This window comes from Heteronotia binoei, chromosome 5, assembly GCF_032191835.1.
Source record: "Heteronotia binoei isolate CCM8104 ecotype False Entrance Well chromosome 5, APGP_CSIRO_Hbin_v1, whole genome shotgun sequence".
In the NCBI taxonomy this organism is placed as follows: Eukaryota; Metazoa; Chordata; class Lepidosauria; order Squamata; family Gekkonidae; genus Heteronotia; species Heteronotia binoei.
The window spans coordinates 141,658,093-141,676,208 of NC_083227.1; the positions used below are offsets into that span (position 1 = coordinate 141,658,093).

Consider the following 18,116-nt stretch of genomic DNA (forward strand, 5'->3'; position numbering starts at 1 on the left):
CAGAGTCTCTGTAAAGAATTTCACTTGTATTTTTTGTGTAATTAATGAAGATAATCTCTAGATCATCAGTAGGAAAATTCTTTAGAATGCGTATTTGAATTTAGGTTAACTGAGCAACACCTTTACTAACTGTAACCATGTATTTTAACAAGTTTTTAAGTATAGCCCATTTACATTACTTTCTGGAGGGTGTTTTTTTTTGGGGGGGGGGTATGTGTGTTATTTATTTTTTTAAAATCCAGCCCCATGAGTTGGGAAATGAGTCCGAATTGGTTCCTTCTGGACTTTATCTGAAGACATGTATGAGAAAGATATTGTCATGAGAAAGGGTTAACATGGAAAACGTCTTCTTCAAAGAAGGCTGCTTCTCAAGAAAGCCTCACAGGCAATTAAAATAGAAATTTCAATGAAGTTGTCCTTCCTGCAACCAGGGTGATTGCATTTTTCTTAATCCGTGCAGCACAGGAGAAGATGCCTTCAGCAGTAATTGCAGGTGCTCTTGAAGTTCACTGGTTACTGGTGAATCATTACATTCACCGTCTTGCCCTGCAGCATTTTGTTTATTTACATTTGAGTTGGCAATTCTCCTACATCTATAAGGATCTGTAGCTCTGCTGTTTAAAATAGTTTTCTTCCTACTCCTCTTTCTGGGTCAAGTCATTCCTCCACTCTAAATTACTACTTTTCATGCAGCTAGTGCTCTTTGTAAATACTGTTTCTTCAGTAGAATAGGCCTGATTTTTGCCTTCCTGCCTGCAGTATAATTCAAGGTCAGAGAATGCTTGAACCAGTCAGTAATTCAGAGGTTCTACCTCCACCAACTCTTTCCAGGAGTTGCTTTGATTTCCGGAACAGTTGCTATAAAGAACCTGAGGGCTGCAGAATATGTTGTAAGATTTAGTATATTAAAATATTTATACGTTGCCTTTCCAATCAGTTCAGGGCAGCTATGTAGCATATATAGTGATTGTCCATGTATGAGAATTACGGTTTGGAGAAGCTTTAATTTTCCATATTTGTCATGGGCTTCTCTGCACATAGTGTATTGCTTATATGCAGGCCCATAACTATGGGGGGGGGGGGAGAGGCTAGGCCTTTCCATGTAAACCTCCATTCCCTTTGTAGGGCCCCTCCATTCCCGCCTGCCTGCTACACCCCTTTGTGCCCCAGGGCCTGCAGGTGCCTGTTGGGGACCCCGGGAGAAGAGCGTGTGCTGGCTTTTCCTGCCTCCTCCACCAGCCTCCTCTCTCTCTGCAAAGTTGGATAATTGAATTTAAATGGACAGTGGGAGAGCGAGAGGCAGCAAAAGCGACAGAGCGAGTGAGCAACAGAGAGAGCGAGAGCGTGCAAGAGAGAGCTGGGACTGGGCGGCTGGCCGTTGAAAGAAGCAGCCAAGCCCCACAGCCCCCCCACCCAAAATCTTATCCCCTGCCCCCCCCCCCAAAAAAAATTCTGGCTACGTAGCTGATTATACATACTTTTTGTTTATTTTCATCATGGAACATGTCTGCTATTGTAACATGGGTGTGTCAGGGTTCCCCTGAAATTTCAAAACATGATTGATTCTGCCAGTATGCTTTATGAAATCTTTTAGGGTATATGACATGGTTGCATCACCATAGGCAAACTGTGATCCATTGGGAAAGAGCCTTTGAGAGGAGTTGAAAAAGTTATCCCTGATATGTTTAAGCAATCAAGAGTTAATCTCTATATACAGTGGTGGGATTCAAATAAATTAACAACAGGTTCTATGTCCTAATGACCATTTTAACTATACCAAAAGATATACTGAAAGGTAGTTTAATAATTCACGCATTAAATACTGCAATAAGAACAGTAAAAGAGGTAAAGACAATTAAACTGTTGTTAATTTATTTGAATCCCACCATTGCATAAGACCACCCACTAAATTCATTTATAGGTGAGATATGAACCTGGAGCTTTGTGGTTTGTGGCTGAGCCACTAAACTGTACCAGCACTGCAGGTTAGGGAGTGCTCTGAAGGATTGTGTAGAAGAGCTCTTTAAAAGTTGCATCCTGCCAAAAAGATTCCAGTTGTATATCGTTACAGTTGGATCAGTGTTTTTCACTCAGTGGATTGGAAGCCACATGTGGCTCTTTGCCATGCTCTTCTGAGTACTGTTCCCCAGTGTAGGACCTGGCCCATGTTTCAGGAAAGTAGACCAAAGACTTTGCCTAATGGGGCTTGTGGCTGATAGCTGGTTCTCACTTTGAAATAGCCACCAGTGGAATAGGTAAGCTGCAATTCTCCTTAAGATGCAGTCCTCCTGCCAGGGATGGAAATAAATATGGCTCTTTTGGTTGATGGCAATCGTAGATGTTGCTCTCCATGAACTACTGAATGAGTACCACTGAATGAGTACCACGGAGTTAAAGAGAACACCTTAAAAGAAACTTTTGCTTCACACTGAAAGAGACAGGGTGGTAGGGTTACCAACAGACCTGGAGGAAAATGTCCTGTCCTTTTCAAAGAGGCTTAATCTCTGGAAATGGGCAGGGAAAGTTTGTTATGACATCAGGTAAACCACATCCTGTTAAGCCTGTTAGAGGGACAGGGCATTTCTAGCATCTTTTTTCTCCAGGATGTTGGCAGCTCTAGGTTGGTCTTAGCTACAACTCAGCGCTTTCTGTCTAACCAGTCTCTTCATTTCTTTTGGACCACACCTTATCTGGAATGATCAAGTGGAAATGGAACTAGTCTTTATCTAGAATCATTTTGTATTTGTGAAGCTATTAAAAGGTGTTCTGAATTCATACATTTCCTGGCAAGAGTGACTCATGGGAAGACATAACAAACTCAGTTGTAAGCCAAGTGATAAAAGATAGATCTTTCTTTCCAAAATGAATGTCTTCGCAGTGATAATGATGGGAAAACCACCAACCCATTTTGGAGAGTTCTACCCCTCCTTTCCTGAACAATTAAGACATGTGGATTTATTTAGCTATCCCTTTGCAAATGTCCCCAGGTTAAAAGACTGGCCAAACAAAAACTGGCACAAAGAAAGTTTTTGACAGAGAGTGGAAAGCACTTTGGCAGTTCAGTAAAGCTATCAAAGCAGATCTCTTTACCCCTTCAAAAAACTTGGTGAGATAGAGTGGCTAAAACTGTGAGCCAGAAGTTCTTCATTCATATCTAGCTTTAGGTGTGCCAGGTCTGTGTTGGAAAATACCTGGAGACTTTGAGGGTGGATCTGGGAGAGGGTGGGGTTTGGGGAGGGCAGGGGCCTCAGCATGGTCCAATGCCATAGAGTCCACCCTTCAAAGCAGCCATTTCCTCCAGGGGAGCTGATCTCTGCCAGCTGGACATCAGTTGTAAAAGTGGGAGATCTTCAGGCCCCATGTGGAGGCTGGCAACCCTGCAAAGTCACAGCAACTGCACTGGGTAGCCTTAGGCAAGACATTTCTCCCAGCTCCTATGTGTAAAAATGTATAATAAAGAGGCCTACTTTATAGGAGGGTTGTAGGGGTTACCAAGATAACAAGCCTTGAGCTTCTGAATGTGTCATAATAGCAACACAATTCAATGAAATTATGGGCCAAACTGGACAAGATATGGAAATATTGGAAATGAAACTCCTAGTGTTGTCTCCCTCTCAAAAAAAAAAGACATGTGGGGCCTGAACTTGAATTAACCATAACATGAAAGGAGTAGGTATCTGTCTCTTGCCATTTTCCTGATCTGAAATGGCCCCAAGATGTCCTGACCTGGATAGAGCAGCCAAGCCCAATCTTGTCAGATCTCAGAGGCTAAGCAGGCAGTGGTCAGTACTTGGATTGGAGACTCCCCTTAAAATACCCAGTTGGAAGGTGGAGACAGGCTTATTCAGCCACCTCTCTGAATATCCTCCAGGCCCCCAGTAGGGGTCAGTCACCATAGGTAGACATGACTTCCAGGCGCAAACACATGCAAAAAAAGAAGAAATGGTTCCAAGGTATTCCTATGGATATCATTTCACAGTCACTCCTCTGACTGTACTGGCTGCCCAGCAGCTACCAGGGTCAATTCAGGGAAGTGGCCATCACATAAAGAGCCCTTCATGGCCTGGATCCCACAATCCATGAGTCTGCATCTCCCCCGTGCTCCACCATGAGCAGGGCATTCTGCAGATGCTCCCCTTCAAATAGGCAAAATCAATAACTGCCTGAATACGTATATTCTCTGTTGTGACCCCCCCACGCACACACACACCCCTTATAGAATGGCCTGTCTGGAGACGTCTCACCCACCTGGCTAAACTATGCAAAAATGAATTATTCAGCAGAGCTTTTTATGTGGATAATAGGACAATAGTTTAATGAAATGTTTTTCAGAATGATATTTTGGTAAAGGAATAGGTGCTGTGGACTGGGCTACAGTATCTAGTACATACTATCTGTTGCTGTAAGTATGATCCTACCTTTAAATGCTTTGGGGAGGAAGTGAGGGGGGGGCGACACACACCTGCAATCCAACCTGCAAAATCACAGCTTGGAGTGCAAATGCATGTGCATGCTCCACTTCATCCCAAGCATTAAAAGATACCTTTAAATACTTTGGGGAAGAACTGGGGGAATGGCATGCGCATGCAATCCAAACTATGAAATCGTGGTTTATTGTGCAAATGCATGCAACCCGTCTTCTCCCTCAAAGGATTTAAATGCTTTGGGGAAGAAGGGGGGGGGGCATATATGTTTGCACTCCAAGCCACAGTTTCGCAGCTTGCATTGCACGTATGCTGGGGATCCCCTCACTTCTTCCCCAAAGCATTTAAAGGGAAGCTGGGGAGTAGGGCGCCTGCCTGTAATCCAAGCCGTGAAATCATGGTTTGGAGTGCAAATACATGCGTGCAAAGGATGCTGGTGTTGCCCCTCTTGCTCTTGCACCCGGGGCAGCTGCCCCCTCTGCCTCCCCCTCCCCGATCCAGCCCTGTCTTCTGGATACAAAGCTACTGAGCCTAACATCAGCAGCATGACCTGTAAATTAGGTATTTTGCAGTGCCACCCTAAGCAAAGTTACACCCTTCTAAACAAACTGACTTAAATGAATTTAGATAAATGCAACTCTTGTGGTATTTCGCGCCCTGGTATGTGTTGGTGCCGGTTCCTACCTACAAACTATCCTGCATTCATTGGAGTTTCTCAAGGATTTAAAGGTGGTCGTGGCAAAAAGCAAACCGTGACGGTTCTGGGGCCAGCCTTTCCAAGCGGGCTTCAATCGCTACCAAAACGTCCCTCCCTCCCCGGTAAGACTCACGACGGCCAGTTCTCTTCCGGATTCTGCATCCTGCCTCCGAAGTGCCGGCAGGGTTTGATGACGTTGATGTCACGAGGGGTCAGCGCAAGGTGACGTGGCCTTGCGGGAGCAGGCTGGGGAGGGCCGGCAGCGGGTGTCAAGAAAGAGACAAAAGTTCACTGCGGTCGCCTCTTCGCCCCTCTCCCCCCCCCCGCCCGAAGCGCCTGGTCTCGCCGCCCTATGGAGCCCGCCGTTTCCTCCAGCCTCACCTTCATTGGGGCGCAGAAAGCAAAGGCGACCCCTTCCTCCTCCTCCTGCTGCAGCAGGCGCCCGACCAACAAACGGTTCTGCCGAACTGATAGCACATTAGCTATCTGTTCGGTAGAACCGGTGCGAACCGGCTGAATCCCACCAATGCCTATATATACCAAAGCTTTTCCATTGTTAAGTGTACTCCAGAAGCTAAAATACATCCTAGTGATTATGTATAGTGAGTAATAGGGTCTGTGTCCTGACAATGAGCACATTTGTTACTGTTTAAAGGGTAAAGTAAATTACTCAGTATCAGCCTTTGCATAAAAAATGAAACACAGTCACAGTAATGTAACATAAATGTAAATGTATTAGACTAAAGATTCTGTATTTGTTCTGCCTTTATTTTATTGCTCATATGATAAGTCAATGCTAAAGCATTTAAGAACATAACTGATATTTGGGATCCTATTAAGACAATAAGTTACTTCTGGAATTTTAGCAGAATAAGAAGGTGAATACGAACCAATGAGGGATTTCCTTTGCCCTGTGAGGCTAAAGTTCTCTGTACCTTTTTGCTCTATGGAAGACATCCAAGACCTAGTCCCTCTCTTCCAGTAGAGTTCTTATTGGGGTGAATTCCCACGCCCCAATAAAGGCAATGTGGCTCTAAATGTCTGTGGTATCCAGCTGCAGTCTATTGCTTGTACTTCATAAAATGTTGTAAAAGATTATGGCAAACTTGCAAGACCCAGTCTCTGAATGAAAACCATGCTTTTTGAACTGTGAGGAAGGAGTATAAGAGTTTTAATACAGAAATAGAAATAACTTTTTAAAAGCAAAGACGTTTTATGGCACTAACAAATTTACTATGGCATGGGCTGCCAGTAGTCAAGAGGCTGTTTTATCAGTTCTAAGGTTGAGGGATATTCACAGTGCCAATTTAGAAAGGATAGTTTGCTGGTTACACTGAAATCTTGATTACGTTAGTCAGTACCTTCATTACTTACAAAATTAACAGAACTAGGATTTAGAAAAAGGCTATAAACAGTGTGATTTTTTTTCATGTCCTGCTCCTTACTTCCTCTGCCAGGGAGAAGATGAAGCTATTACTCTCAAGTCATGCACACGTCGGAAAACTGATTCCATAGAGAAGAGGTTTTGCTTTGATGTAGAAGCAGTGGATCGGTGAGTTGTGTGTTTCTTTTTGTCTATCTCAGTAAATCCAAGGAGGACAAATTTCTATTCCTTGAACTGCACTTAGAAACCAATTAAAGCTCATAAAATGTCACCAAGTACTTAATAAATTTTTTAAAATAACTTATATTCCACCTAAATCAATTCAAGTGTATGGCTGTGTTGGTCTGAAGCAATAGAACAAAGTTCAATTCTGGGTATAAGCTTTCATGTATATGTATGCTTCATCACTGGACTCAAACTTTGTTTTATATCCCAGCTATTTACAATACACTAACAACAACAGTTAAACAACAACAGTGAAACTAACAACAAACAGTTAAAAACGATCCATTGTAAGAAATGATGTAATAAAGCAAAAGCATGTCTAGCCAATAATAATTATGAAATAAAAAAACAAAAAATTAGCATAAATTAAATGCTACTCAGGGCCTGGGCAAATTATTTATTTTATTGGAGTCCAAATATAACCATGTAGTCCTGGATGAATATGCACAGCATTGCACAGCATTGCAGAGTTTGAAGGCTGACAGGGAAGGCACTGTCTCTCATAACCGCCCATCTCATATCTGAAGGTATAAGGGGCAAATAGAAACAAACTGGACTAGCTAAAAGTTTCTGAACACTCTTCATAGGCATCCTCGTAATCATTTCAACAATCTAAATCCAGAACTTTAAAGGGGAGGACAGGATGCAATAAAAACAAGAGGAAAACATTTAAAAAGAAGCTAATTACAGCCAATTGCTATTAACTCTTCTTAAAAGCACAGTAAAGTAGGTTCCGTTTCTTATCATATCTAAGTGACTGTAATGATTGTGTCATAAAACTTCTTTGGGGAGAAATTTCACAACTGCAGTGCTTTCATTGAATGACTGAAGACCATCATGTAGGTTGTCCCCAACCAAAGGTCATAAACGGAAGTCTTAATTGACATTCATACAGGGAAAGCTGTCCTTTGGTACCTCAGTTTCAGCCTCATTCTTTCAGGCTGACTTCTGGTCACCTCTATCATGAGAAGTTAATAGCTGATCTGGGAAAAAGAGTAAATAAATTAATGCTATTTTAAAAGATTTTTACATGTTTTTTTCTCCTCAGTAAGGACCCAAATGTCTTAAAAATGCAGTTTAAATAAGCAAACAGTAATAAACAGAACAACACACCACATCCTAGGCTGGTCGCAGTTCACTTGGTACCTCAGCCTGTGAGTCAGAGGCCCAGAGGCCAGCTACAAGAATATTTTGATCTGCAGCAGAGGCTTATGCCTCTGGCAATGCTCAAGCTGAATACCTGAAATTGGAGGAACAGAAACTCATCCCACTCAGCTGGCAAAAAGATGCTCCCAACTATACTCCCCTGTACCATTCCCCTGACCTATTTACAGTATTCCTGAGTGATGTAGTGGTTAAGAGTATTGGACTCTAATCTGGAGAATTGGGTTTTCTTTTCTAAATCATGGGATTCTGGGGAAGAAATGCACTCCCATTCTTACCCTGGTGATAGTCTTGGGCGAAGTAACAAATACTTACCAAGTAACAAATGGATTCAGGAGACTTCCAGGTTCCGGCATCTCAAGCTCGATGGGGTGCGCAGAGCTTGCTCTCTGCGAGTAGGGGGGGTGCCACAGCTGTGGTATTTAGAGGAAGATCCTGGAAGGGCCTTCCGACGGCAAGGGGCTCTATGGGAACCAGGGAAACGGCGACGGTCATCCCTGTTCCTCTTGTCTGCCCTGATGCCCCACCGTCGTGGTCGCCATGATGGCAGTAAGAGATGAATGCCCGGCTGCTTTTCTTTCTAAACACCTTAATCACCGAAATGCTATCATGCAAGTTAGTTTTTCTTTTTACTATTACCAATTAATGGATCTTCTGTCATAACGCCAATTCGGACTGTTCAAAAAAGGGAAACAGGAGGATATTCCCCCCCCCCCTTTCCCCCAAGGAAGGCTTCAAAAAGACAAAGAACAAACTTAAGAACCTCTTATAACTTAAATTGGACTGAACATGGACATTTGAATGGATTTGGCTTACAATTAATCAAGCTACAATGAGAGAATTATTTTATTTTAATACAGTCTGAACAAAAATTTGCTATATTTTTAAAGAGACATGCTTTTGACATCTGATCGGAATTGAAATAATTATAACTGAATTGTAAGAGGAAAGCTCATTGCTGGAAGAGATTGAGAAAGATAGACTGGGACTTTGAGTTGGTTTTTTAACTTTGATCATCAGACTGAGTTACATTGTAGAGAAAATGGCGATTCAACCTGAAGCGCTTTATAAAAAAGATATTATGATTGCCATATCCTCCTTATAGCAGGAAATAAATATCCTCCTTAAAGCAGGAAATCGGTCTGCTAGCAGAGTTAATACAGGACAAGATGGAAATCTTTATTTTAAAACACAGCTAAACTGAAAATCTGCATGAGCGGAATGATGCAGGGATCCCAGTGATGTCTACGGAGATGAGAGAGGCGGAGAAAGATCTGGTGGGAAAGGAGTCGGAAGAAATTAAAATGAAGACAATGGAGACATTGTGCACAGTTACAAAAAGGAGGCGCAAATCAAGCTTGATTAAAATTTGTGCAGGAGGAAATGACGTTGTGGAGATCCCATTGTGTTTAATAAAATGGCTATATATGCTAAAGGGAGAAAAGGCTGAGTACTTCAATAAGATCAAGCCTTGGAAAACTTTTTAAAAGAAGGGATTATAAACTGTTGCTCTTCCTTGTAACTGGTTAACATGAAATTAATAAAAGGGAACTGGCGCATGGCCGTGAAACGGACTGAAAATGACAAGTGTGATTTTTAGAGAGGTATGATTTTGAAATGGCAAATGAGATTTTTAGAATCTGAATGCTTTTGGACTTCCGGTTTGGCATCTCAAGATCAGTGGGGGTCCGCAGAGCTCGTTCTTGTTGGCCCCTCCGAACTGGGTGGTTGGAGAGATGCCAAGGAGTCTTCTGACAGCAAAGGGCTCGACAGAAGGCAGAGAAACAGCGGTGACTGATCTCTGTTCCTTCTGTTTGCCCTGAAGCTCTACCATCGCAGCAACCATGATGGCAGAAAGAGATGAATACCCGACTGCTTTTTCTTTTCTAACAAGCTTTTATAACTTCTACCTTAAACATTGAAACATTGCAAGTAAGTCTTTTCTCTTTACTATGACCAACTAATGGATCTTTTGTTATAACGCCAACTGGGACTGTTCAAAAGGAAAAGGGGAAAGGGAGGAGATCCCCCCCTCCCTCCCCCCCCAAGGGCGGCTTCCAAAAGACAATGAACAAATCTAGCAACCATTACGAATGCAAATGGGACTGAGTAAGAAATTCAAGCAGATTCGGCTAACAGTTAAATAAGCTACAATGAGAACATTATTTTACCTTAATATGGTCTGAATAAAAGTCTGAAATATTTCCAAGAGGAATACTTTTGATATCTGATTTGTATTGAATTGATTACAACTGGACGGTAAGAGAAAAGCACAGAGCAGGAGGTGAATTAGAAAGGTAGATTACTTGGGACTTGGAACTGGTTTTTAACTTGGTTTTTTGCACTGAGCTAAACTGCACAGTCTAAATCTGAAATGTGTGGTAAAAAAGACATTATGGTTGATATATCTTCCTTAAAGCAGGAAATCAGACGATTGGCACAGTTAATACAGGATAAGGTGGAGATTTTTATTTTAAAACGCAGCGAAATAAAATATATATGAGCGGAGCAATGACGGGATCCCAGTGTTGCCTACGAAGATGGGAGAAGTTGGAAATGACCCGGAGGGAAAGAAGCTGAAAGAAATCAAAATGGAGACATTGTGCATAGCGACAAAAAAGAGACGGAAATTAAGCGTGATTAAAATCTTTGCAGGAGGAAGTGACGATCTGGAGACTTCATCGACTTTAATAAAATGGACATATGCATCAAAGGGAGAAAAGGCAGACCAAGAAATCCAAATTTTGGAAAGCTTTCAGAAAGAAGGGATTATAAACTGCTGCTCTTTCATGTAACCGGTTAACACGGAATTAATAAAAGGGACTTGCCGTGCAACTTTAAGCAGCTTGAAAGGGACAATGGAGACCTATTGAGATGTGTGGCTTTAAAATGGCAATGAGATTTTTAGAATTTAAATGTGTTCTCTCTATTTGTGTTTGGTGCTACAGATTGTATGCTCCCAAAGCTAAATAGAGTAATTAGCAGAGGAAAAGCTATATAGGTGTATGATTTTCAGTAGGGGTAAAAATAAATAAGGGTGAGAGAGGAGGCCGTTTTTATTTAGGGACTTTCTCCCTTTTATTCTACAAAGGCAAACAGAGCAATTTAACAGAGTAAATGATAGAGAATATATGACTTCTTATTTGGAAAATATATATGCAAAAATAAGTAGGGGATCTGCCATTGCATATTAAACTGGTGACCCTTTTTTCTCCCTTTCCAGTTTTTAAAAGATTATGGAAATGGGAGATATAGTCTCCAAAACCTAATGAAATTAAATACTGAAATACTTAGCTTAGATAAGCAATTAACTTGAGTCAAATTATAAAAGTTGATGTCACAGGTATTTGAATATTTGAAAGATCTGCTCCTGGTTATTCTTATATTGGTTTTTTGTTTTCTTTTAACAACAGATTTTGTTGATATTGAAATAGATAAGCTATTCTATGTTAAGTTTTATTTTGGCTTTTTGTTATTCTTATCTTTCCTCTCTTATTTTTGAAATAATTAAGAAAGTATTAAGGTCAAGAGACTATGGCCATCTTCCCTGCTTATGATTACTGTTGTTGGTGACAAAATTAGTACTTATTGCTGAGGAGGTTAAAAACTTACAGAGAATTTTATTTAGTGACTGACTTGTTTTACTTCTTTCACTGTTGGTATTAAATGAATAGTTTAGATTTATATCATAAGTAATAAACAGTTAAAATATATAACAAAATAGTAAGACTGTAGGATGTAATGGTTGTATTGAGTTAAAATTTAAAACTTACAGGTAGGAAAAATTATACATGAGATCTGAAAGGTAGAAATTCAATAGTTATTTATTGCTTCTCTTTTTCTTTTTGGTTAATGTTTCTTTGTCTTAGGCTCACACGAACTACCCTTTTTTTCTTGCTTCTGTATCTCTGCACTATTTCCCCCCTTTTTATACTGATATTCAATAAAAAAAAATTGAAATAAGAATCTGAATGCTTTTTTCCTATTGTTATCTTTACTTATAGGGTCCATAGTTTTAAAACTAGTCAATTTAACAGAGAGTGGAGGCATATGATTTTTATAGAGGCATATGATTTTTTCCATGGGTAAGATAAATAAGTGAGAGAAAGGAGGCCGGTTTTTTTATTTAGGGATTTTGCTTTTTTAAAATATAAAGTTAGATGGAGCAAGTTAATAGAGAAAGGGTTACAGAGACTGTATGATTTTACTTGGGTAAAAATAATAAGCATGGGAAATGAGATTGTCACTGGTTATTAAATTTGAGTGTTTTTTTAGGGTAACTTGAGTCTCCCAAAAGTTTTAGACAAATAAATAATCAATTCATTTGGGTCAATTTATAACAAGGTAGACAACACAGGTATTTAAAAATGTTAAAGATCTGCTCTTGGTTATTTTTTTGCATTGTTCTTTCATTCTAGCAATAGGTTCTGTTGATATTGAAACAGATAAAGTAATATTTATTAGGTATCATTTTGCTCCCTTGTTATTTTTATTTTAACTTTTTTCTCTGTTGACAATAATTTGTTGTATAAACAATTTTTATTAGTAACATATGGTAGTAGAACTATATCTACAACTTATAAAAAGCTTAAGATAAAAAAAAAAACATCATTCTACCCCACATCTTACTTTCCTCCCACCCCTCCCCCCATTACTTGACCCCCGCCAGTGTTATTTTTTTTTGAAAAAAAAAACAGATATTAAAGGTACCTTTAACTATCAAGAAAAAACAAAAATTGATAAAGAAAAAGATCCCCCTTCAAAAGTTATATTCTTATCTTAAAAATCTTAATCATCAAAAATTGTCCAATGTCCTTTTATTTTCCACTCTTTTTCTACATATCTTCTGAATTTCTTCCACTCCCGATTAAAAAGTTCTAAATCGCAGTCTCTTAGTTTTCTTGTTAATTTGTCCATTTCACTCCATGACATAACTTTTATAGTCCATTCCCATTTTTCTGGTATTCTTTCTTGCTTCCACAACTGCGTATACAATGTCCTAGCAGCTGAGAGCAAGTACCATATTAAAGTTCTATCTTCTTTTGGAAATTTTTCCATTTGTAATCCCAGCAGAAAAGTCTCTGCTTCTTTGTTGAATTCATATCCCAGGATCTTAGATATCTCTTGTTGAATCATCTGCCAAAACATTTTAGCTCTTTCACAAGTCCACCACATATGGTAGAAAGAACCTTCATGCTTTTTACATTTCCAGCACCTATCTGGCATCTTATTGTTCATCTTTGCTAATTTTTTTGGAGTCATATACCATCTATACATCATCTTAAAACAGTTCTCTTTAATGCTATGACATGTTGCGAGTTTCATAGAGTTTTTCCACAGATATTCCCAAGATTCCATCTTTATTTCTTTATTTACATTAATTGCCCATTTTATCATTTGAGATTTCACTACTTCATCTTCTGTAGTCCATTGTAAAAGTAATTTGTACACTTTTGAAATTAATTTCTCATCTCCAAGCAGAACTCTTTCCATTTCTGTTTGCTCTTTCCTTATTCCTTCAGCTTTGATATCATTCTCCATCAAGCTTTTTATTTGTTGCATTTGAAACCAATCATATTTATAATTCAATTCTTCTGCAGTTTTCAGTTCTATTTTCCCACTTTGTATTTTTAGTAGTTGGTTGTATGATAGTTGTTTTTCCTTAACTGTTTTGGCCGTTAACTTTATCACTTCAGCCGGCACTATCCACAAAGGCCTTCTCTCATCGCCATATTTCTTGTACTTTATCCACACATTTAGCAAGCTGCTCCTTATATAATGGTGAGAGAAAAGACCGTCCATCTTCTTTTTTCCATAATACAAGTATGCATGCCAGCCGAATTTTTTTCCATGGCCTTCTAACACTAGAAGTTTTTTATTTAATAGCGTTATCCATTCTTTCAACCATACTAAACAAATTGCTTCATGATACAGTTTCAAATCTGGTAATTGGAATCCACCTCTCTCTTTTGCATCTATCAGGACTTTCATTTTGATTCTAGGTTTCCTCCCGGCCCACACAAATTCCGAAATTTTTCTTCTCCATTTATCAAATTGCTTAGCATCTTTCACAATGGGGATGGTTTGAAACAGATACATAATCCTTGGTAAAATATTCATTTTTACTGCAGCTATTCTGCCCAACAATGACAAATTGAGCTTGTTCCACTTTAGCATATCTTCTTCTATTTTACGCCATAGCTTTTCATAATTGTTCCTGAACAGATCAATGTTTTTCATTGTTATCTCTACCCCTAGGTATTTTACCTTAGAGGTAACTTCACAACCCGTTAGTCTTTGTAGTTCTTGTTGTCTATTTTTCTGCATATTCTTACATAAAATTTTTGGTTTTTCTTTGTTTATGTAAAGTCCCGCCAACTCCCCAAACTCTTGTATTCTCGTTAGCAACAACGGTGTAGCTTGTAAGGGATTTTCATTTATAAACATTATATCATCCGCAAATGCTCTGTATTTATAGGTATACCCTTTTATTTGTAGTCCTTCTAAATTTTTTTCATCTTGGATCTGCATCAGTAAAATTTCAAGAGTCATTATGAACAACAATGGTGAAAGCGGGCAGCCTTGTCTAGTACCTTTACTAATTTTCATTTCGTCTGTAAGATCTGCATTGATGCACAACCTTGCCTTTTGTTCAAAATATATTGCCTTTATCATTCTTATAAAACTTTCTCCAAGCTCCATTTTTTCCATCACTGCAAACATGAAGTCCCAATTTAAATTATCAAATGCTTTTTCTGCATCCGCAAAGAATAGTGCTACTTCCTTTTCTGGATGTCTTTCATAATATTCTACAATATTTACAACAGTTCTAATATTGTCTCTTATTTGTCTTTTGGGAAGAAAACCAGCTTGGTCCTCCTTTATAAAATTTATCAGATATTGCTTAAGTCGTTCCGCCAGAATTCTTGTAAATATTTTATAATCATTGTTCAAAAGTGAGATTGGTCTATAATTCTTCACATTTGTGACGTCTCTTTCTTCTTTAGGTATCAAAGAAATAACAGCTTCCTTCCATGTATTTGGTACCTTCCCTTTGGCTCTTATTACATTCATCAGCTTCTGTAATTTTGGTATTAATTCATCTTTAAAAATTTTAAAATATTTAGCTGTATAACCGTCTGGCCCGGGAGCTTTATCATTTTTCATCACATTGATTGCTGCTTCAATTTCTATTTTTTCAATTGGGTCATTCAAAATTTTTCTCATATTTTCAGTTAAAGGCTCAATTTTTATTTTCTGTAGATATTCATCTATCTTTTTTCTCTTAACTTCAGCACCTTTAAACAGCTTGGCATAATACTTAAAAAATTCTCTTTTTATTCCCTCTTGAGTAACTACATCTCTTCCATCTATCACAATTCTACTAATTATTTTGTTTTCCCTCTTTTTTTTCAGCTGCCACGCCAAGTATTTCCCCGTCTTGTTTGCTCCTTCAAACGATTTCTGCTGAAGCCTTTCCAGATTCCATTCCACTTCTTTATTTAGTAAATGTCTTAATTGAGTTTGCAATATTGAAATTTCCCTTAGAATCTTCTTTTTCCCTGGTCTTTTCCTCAGCTCTCCTTCTTTTTTCTTTATTTCATTTTGAATATCCAATAGTTGTTTTTCTTTTTCCCTTTTATCTTTGTTGTTTAGAGTGATCAACAACCCTCTCATTACTGCTTTATAAGTATCCCAGACCGTCTGGAAGTCAATATCTTCTTTATCATTCACTTAGAAAAATTCCTTAGTTTCTTTTCCTAGGAAAGTCACTGTTTCTTTGTTCTGTAGCAAATCTTCATTCAGTCTCCATCTTCTCAGTCTTTTGGACAATTTTGTAATCCACATTATTGGGTTATGGTCAGCACCAATTTTAGGCAAAATATCTATCTTCCTTGTTGTAAGGCCTAAGTCTCTGGTTCCCCACAGCATGTCAATTCTAGAAAAGGTCTTATGTCTCACAGAAAAAAAAGTATAGTCCCGCTCTTCAGGATTAAGCTTTCTCCATATGTCTTCCAAATTTTCCTGTTTAACTAGTTCAAAAAAAGACTTTGGCAATTTCCCTTCTTTCCCACTATTTTTTTTCCCTCCGGATCTATCCAATGAGTTCTCAACTGTTCCATTAAAATCTCCCATTAAGAGTATTTGATCGTAGGTCAGCTCGTCTAGTTGTTGTATAATGTCTTTAAAAAAAGCATCTTTTGCACCATTAGGTGCATATAGTCCCAATAACAGCGTTTTTTTCCCATTTGATGTTATTTCCACTGCTACAAATCTTCCATCTTTATCTTTAAACACCAATTTTGGCTCCAGGTCCTGTTTAATATAAAAAACTACTCCCCTTTTTTTCTGTTCAGCTAATGAAAAAAATTCCCTTCCCAGTTGTTTGTTCCATAAAAATTTATAATCCTTTTGTTTGATGTGGACTTCTTGCAAACAAATTATATTACAATTTTGCTTCTTGATCCAATGAAAAGTTGCCCTTCTTTTTTGTGGTGAATTTAGTCCATTAACATTCCAAGACAATAATTTGTAATCCATCATGGTGCAAATTCTTTATTTTCTTCAAAAAATCTCCTCAACTCTCTGGCATTTGTAATTGTAACTCTCTTCCCCTGAAGTTCAAAGCTCAAACCCTCGGGGATTATCCATCTGTACCTTGTGCCATTGTCTTTCAATTTTTCTGTTAACTTTTTATATGTTCTCCTGTCATTTATCACTTCTTTAGGTAACTCCTTCATAATTCTCACTCTGCTACCTCTTACTGTCAATGACTGTTCAAAGTTTTTCTTCATAATCCTTCCCACCATTTCCTTTGTCATGAATCTTACAACAACATCTCTTGGTAAGTTGTTTTTTTTGGCATATAACGAATTGACTCTATACATGTGATCGTACATACTTTTAGTCTTGTCAGGGTCTTCATCTAAGAATTCTGCAATTATGTTTATCATATATCCTTTCAGATCATCATTCTCTTCCTCAGGTACTCCTCTCAAGCGTATCTGATTTTCCATTAATTTGCAGTCGTGGATCGTCACTTTTTCTTGGACTTTCAGCAAGGTGGTATCATGTATTTTAACTTTCTCCTCCACCTTCTGTACTTTCTTGTCTATTTTCCCAATTTGGTCTTTGAGCTCATCCACTTCTTTTTTAATTACTGTGACAAGTTCTTCCTTCATTTCTTCCATCATTTTCTTAACTCCTTTCATAATCCTGGCTTCCATAGCCTCCATTTGGTCCTGCATTTTTTCTAATGAGAGGGCTCTTGTTCGGGGCTGCCTGGGCTCTGACATTTAGGCAAGGAGCAGGTAGATAAAATAGAAATACCAAAAATTTCCGTCTCGCAAATTACAAATTTGGCTACCAAGTTCAAAAGGTCTGAATTTTCTCTCTTATTTAAACTTTGTTCTGTTTTCTTCTGAGTTTCCCAGGCCCAGATATAGATTTTTAAAGAATTTTTCCCCTTTAAAAAAATGACGAAATTTTTGACTTCACCAATTTGAAATCTGACGGCCAGGTTCAATAAAGCAGAGCTTGCCCTTTCCAGCAAGCCTAATTTCGCTGGTTTCTGAGCCTCCAAAGCCAAGATATTTATCAAAAAAGTCTTCAAAAATTCCAAAATGGCGGCCGCGATTTTTCCCTTTTAAATTTTTTTCCCCTTTTAAAGTCACCCCAGGAGCCCACCAATAATGTAGTCAATAGCTCTTGTCCTCTTACCCTTTTTCTCGCCGCTTCTGTCAATTTTTAAAGTCCCAAATCTTTTTAAAACAATGTTTTAAATTGGACCTCCCAGCAATGGCTGCCGATGTTTCTCTATGATATAGAGTAGGCTTTTTTCTTTACTACTTCCTGTCTCTGTCACCTTCAACTCTCATGGAAATCTCACGATACTTGACGCACTTCCTGTCTTGCTCAGAAGAGTTGCAGAACTGTTCCAGTATATTCCAATGCAACGTGGCTGTTTACTCTTCACAAACCGCAAACCGCAAGTAGACAAAACTATGATCTCTTTTCAATTTTTAGCAGTTTTTAACACTGTCTTTGGTATTATAACAGTCCAAACTTCTCTATTTCCTTCTTCTAATTGCAAGCTTTATATTTTCCCTTTCTTCCCACCTTTAATACGTCCCTTTAGTCTGTAAATAGCTCCGGAGTGAAAAAAGAGCTTCTGTACCTTTTTTTCTCCACTTATCCAAGTTCCACTGGTCTTCCAAAACTT

The 18,116-nt window shown here is 38.6% G+C and overlaps 1 protein-coding gene across 2 annotated transcripts in view; it reads left to right on the forward strand.

Moving 5' to 3' along the window:
- Window positions 1-18,116, forward strand: part of ARHGAP26 (Rho GTPase activating protein 26) — a 537,491-nt gene that overhangs the window by 162,071 nt on the left and 357,304 nt on the right. For both annotated transcript variants that reach the window (XM_060240533.1, XM_060240534.1), the window contains exon 10: window positions 6,579-6,673. In XM_060240533.1, the coding sequence (XP_060096516.1) occupies window positions 6,579-6,673 (95 nt within the window). The remainder of the gene's footprint in view (window positions 1-6,578; window positions 6,674-18,116) is intronic.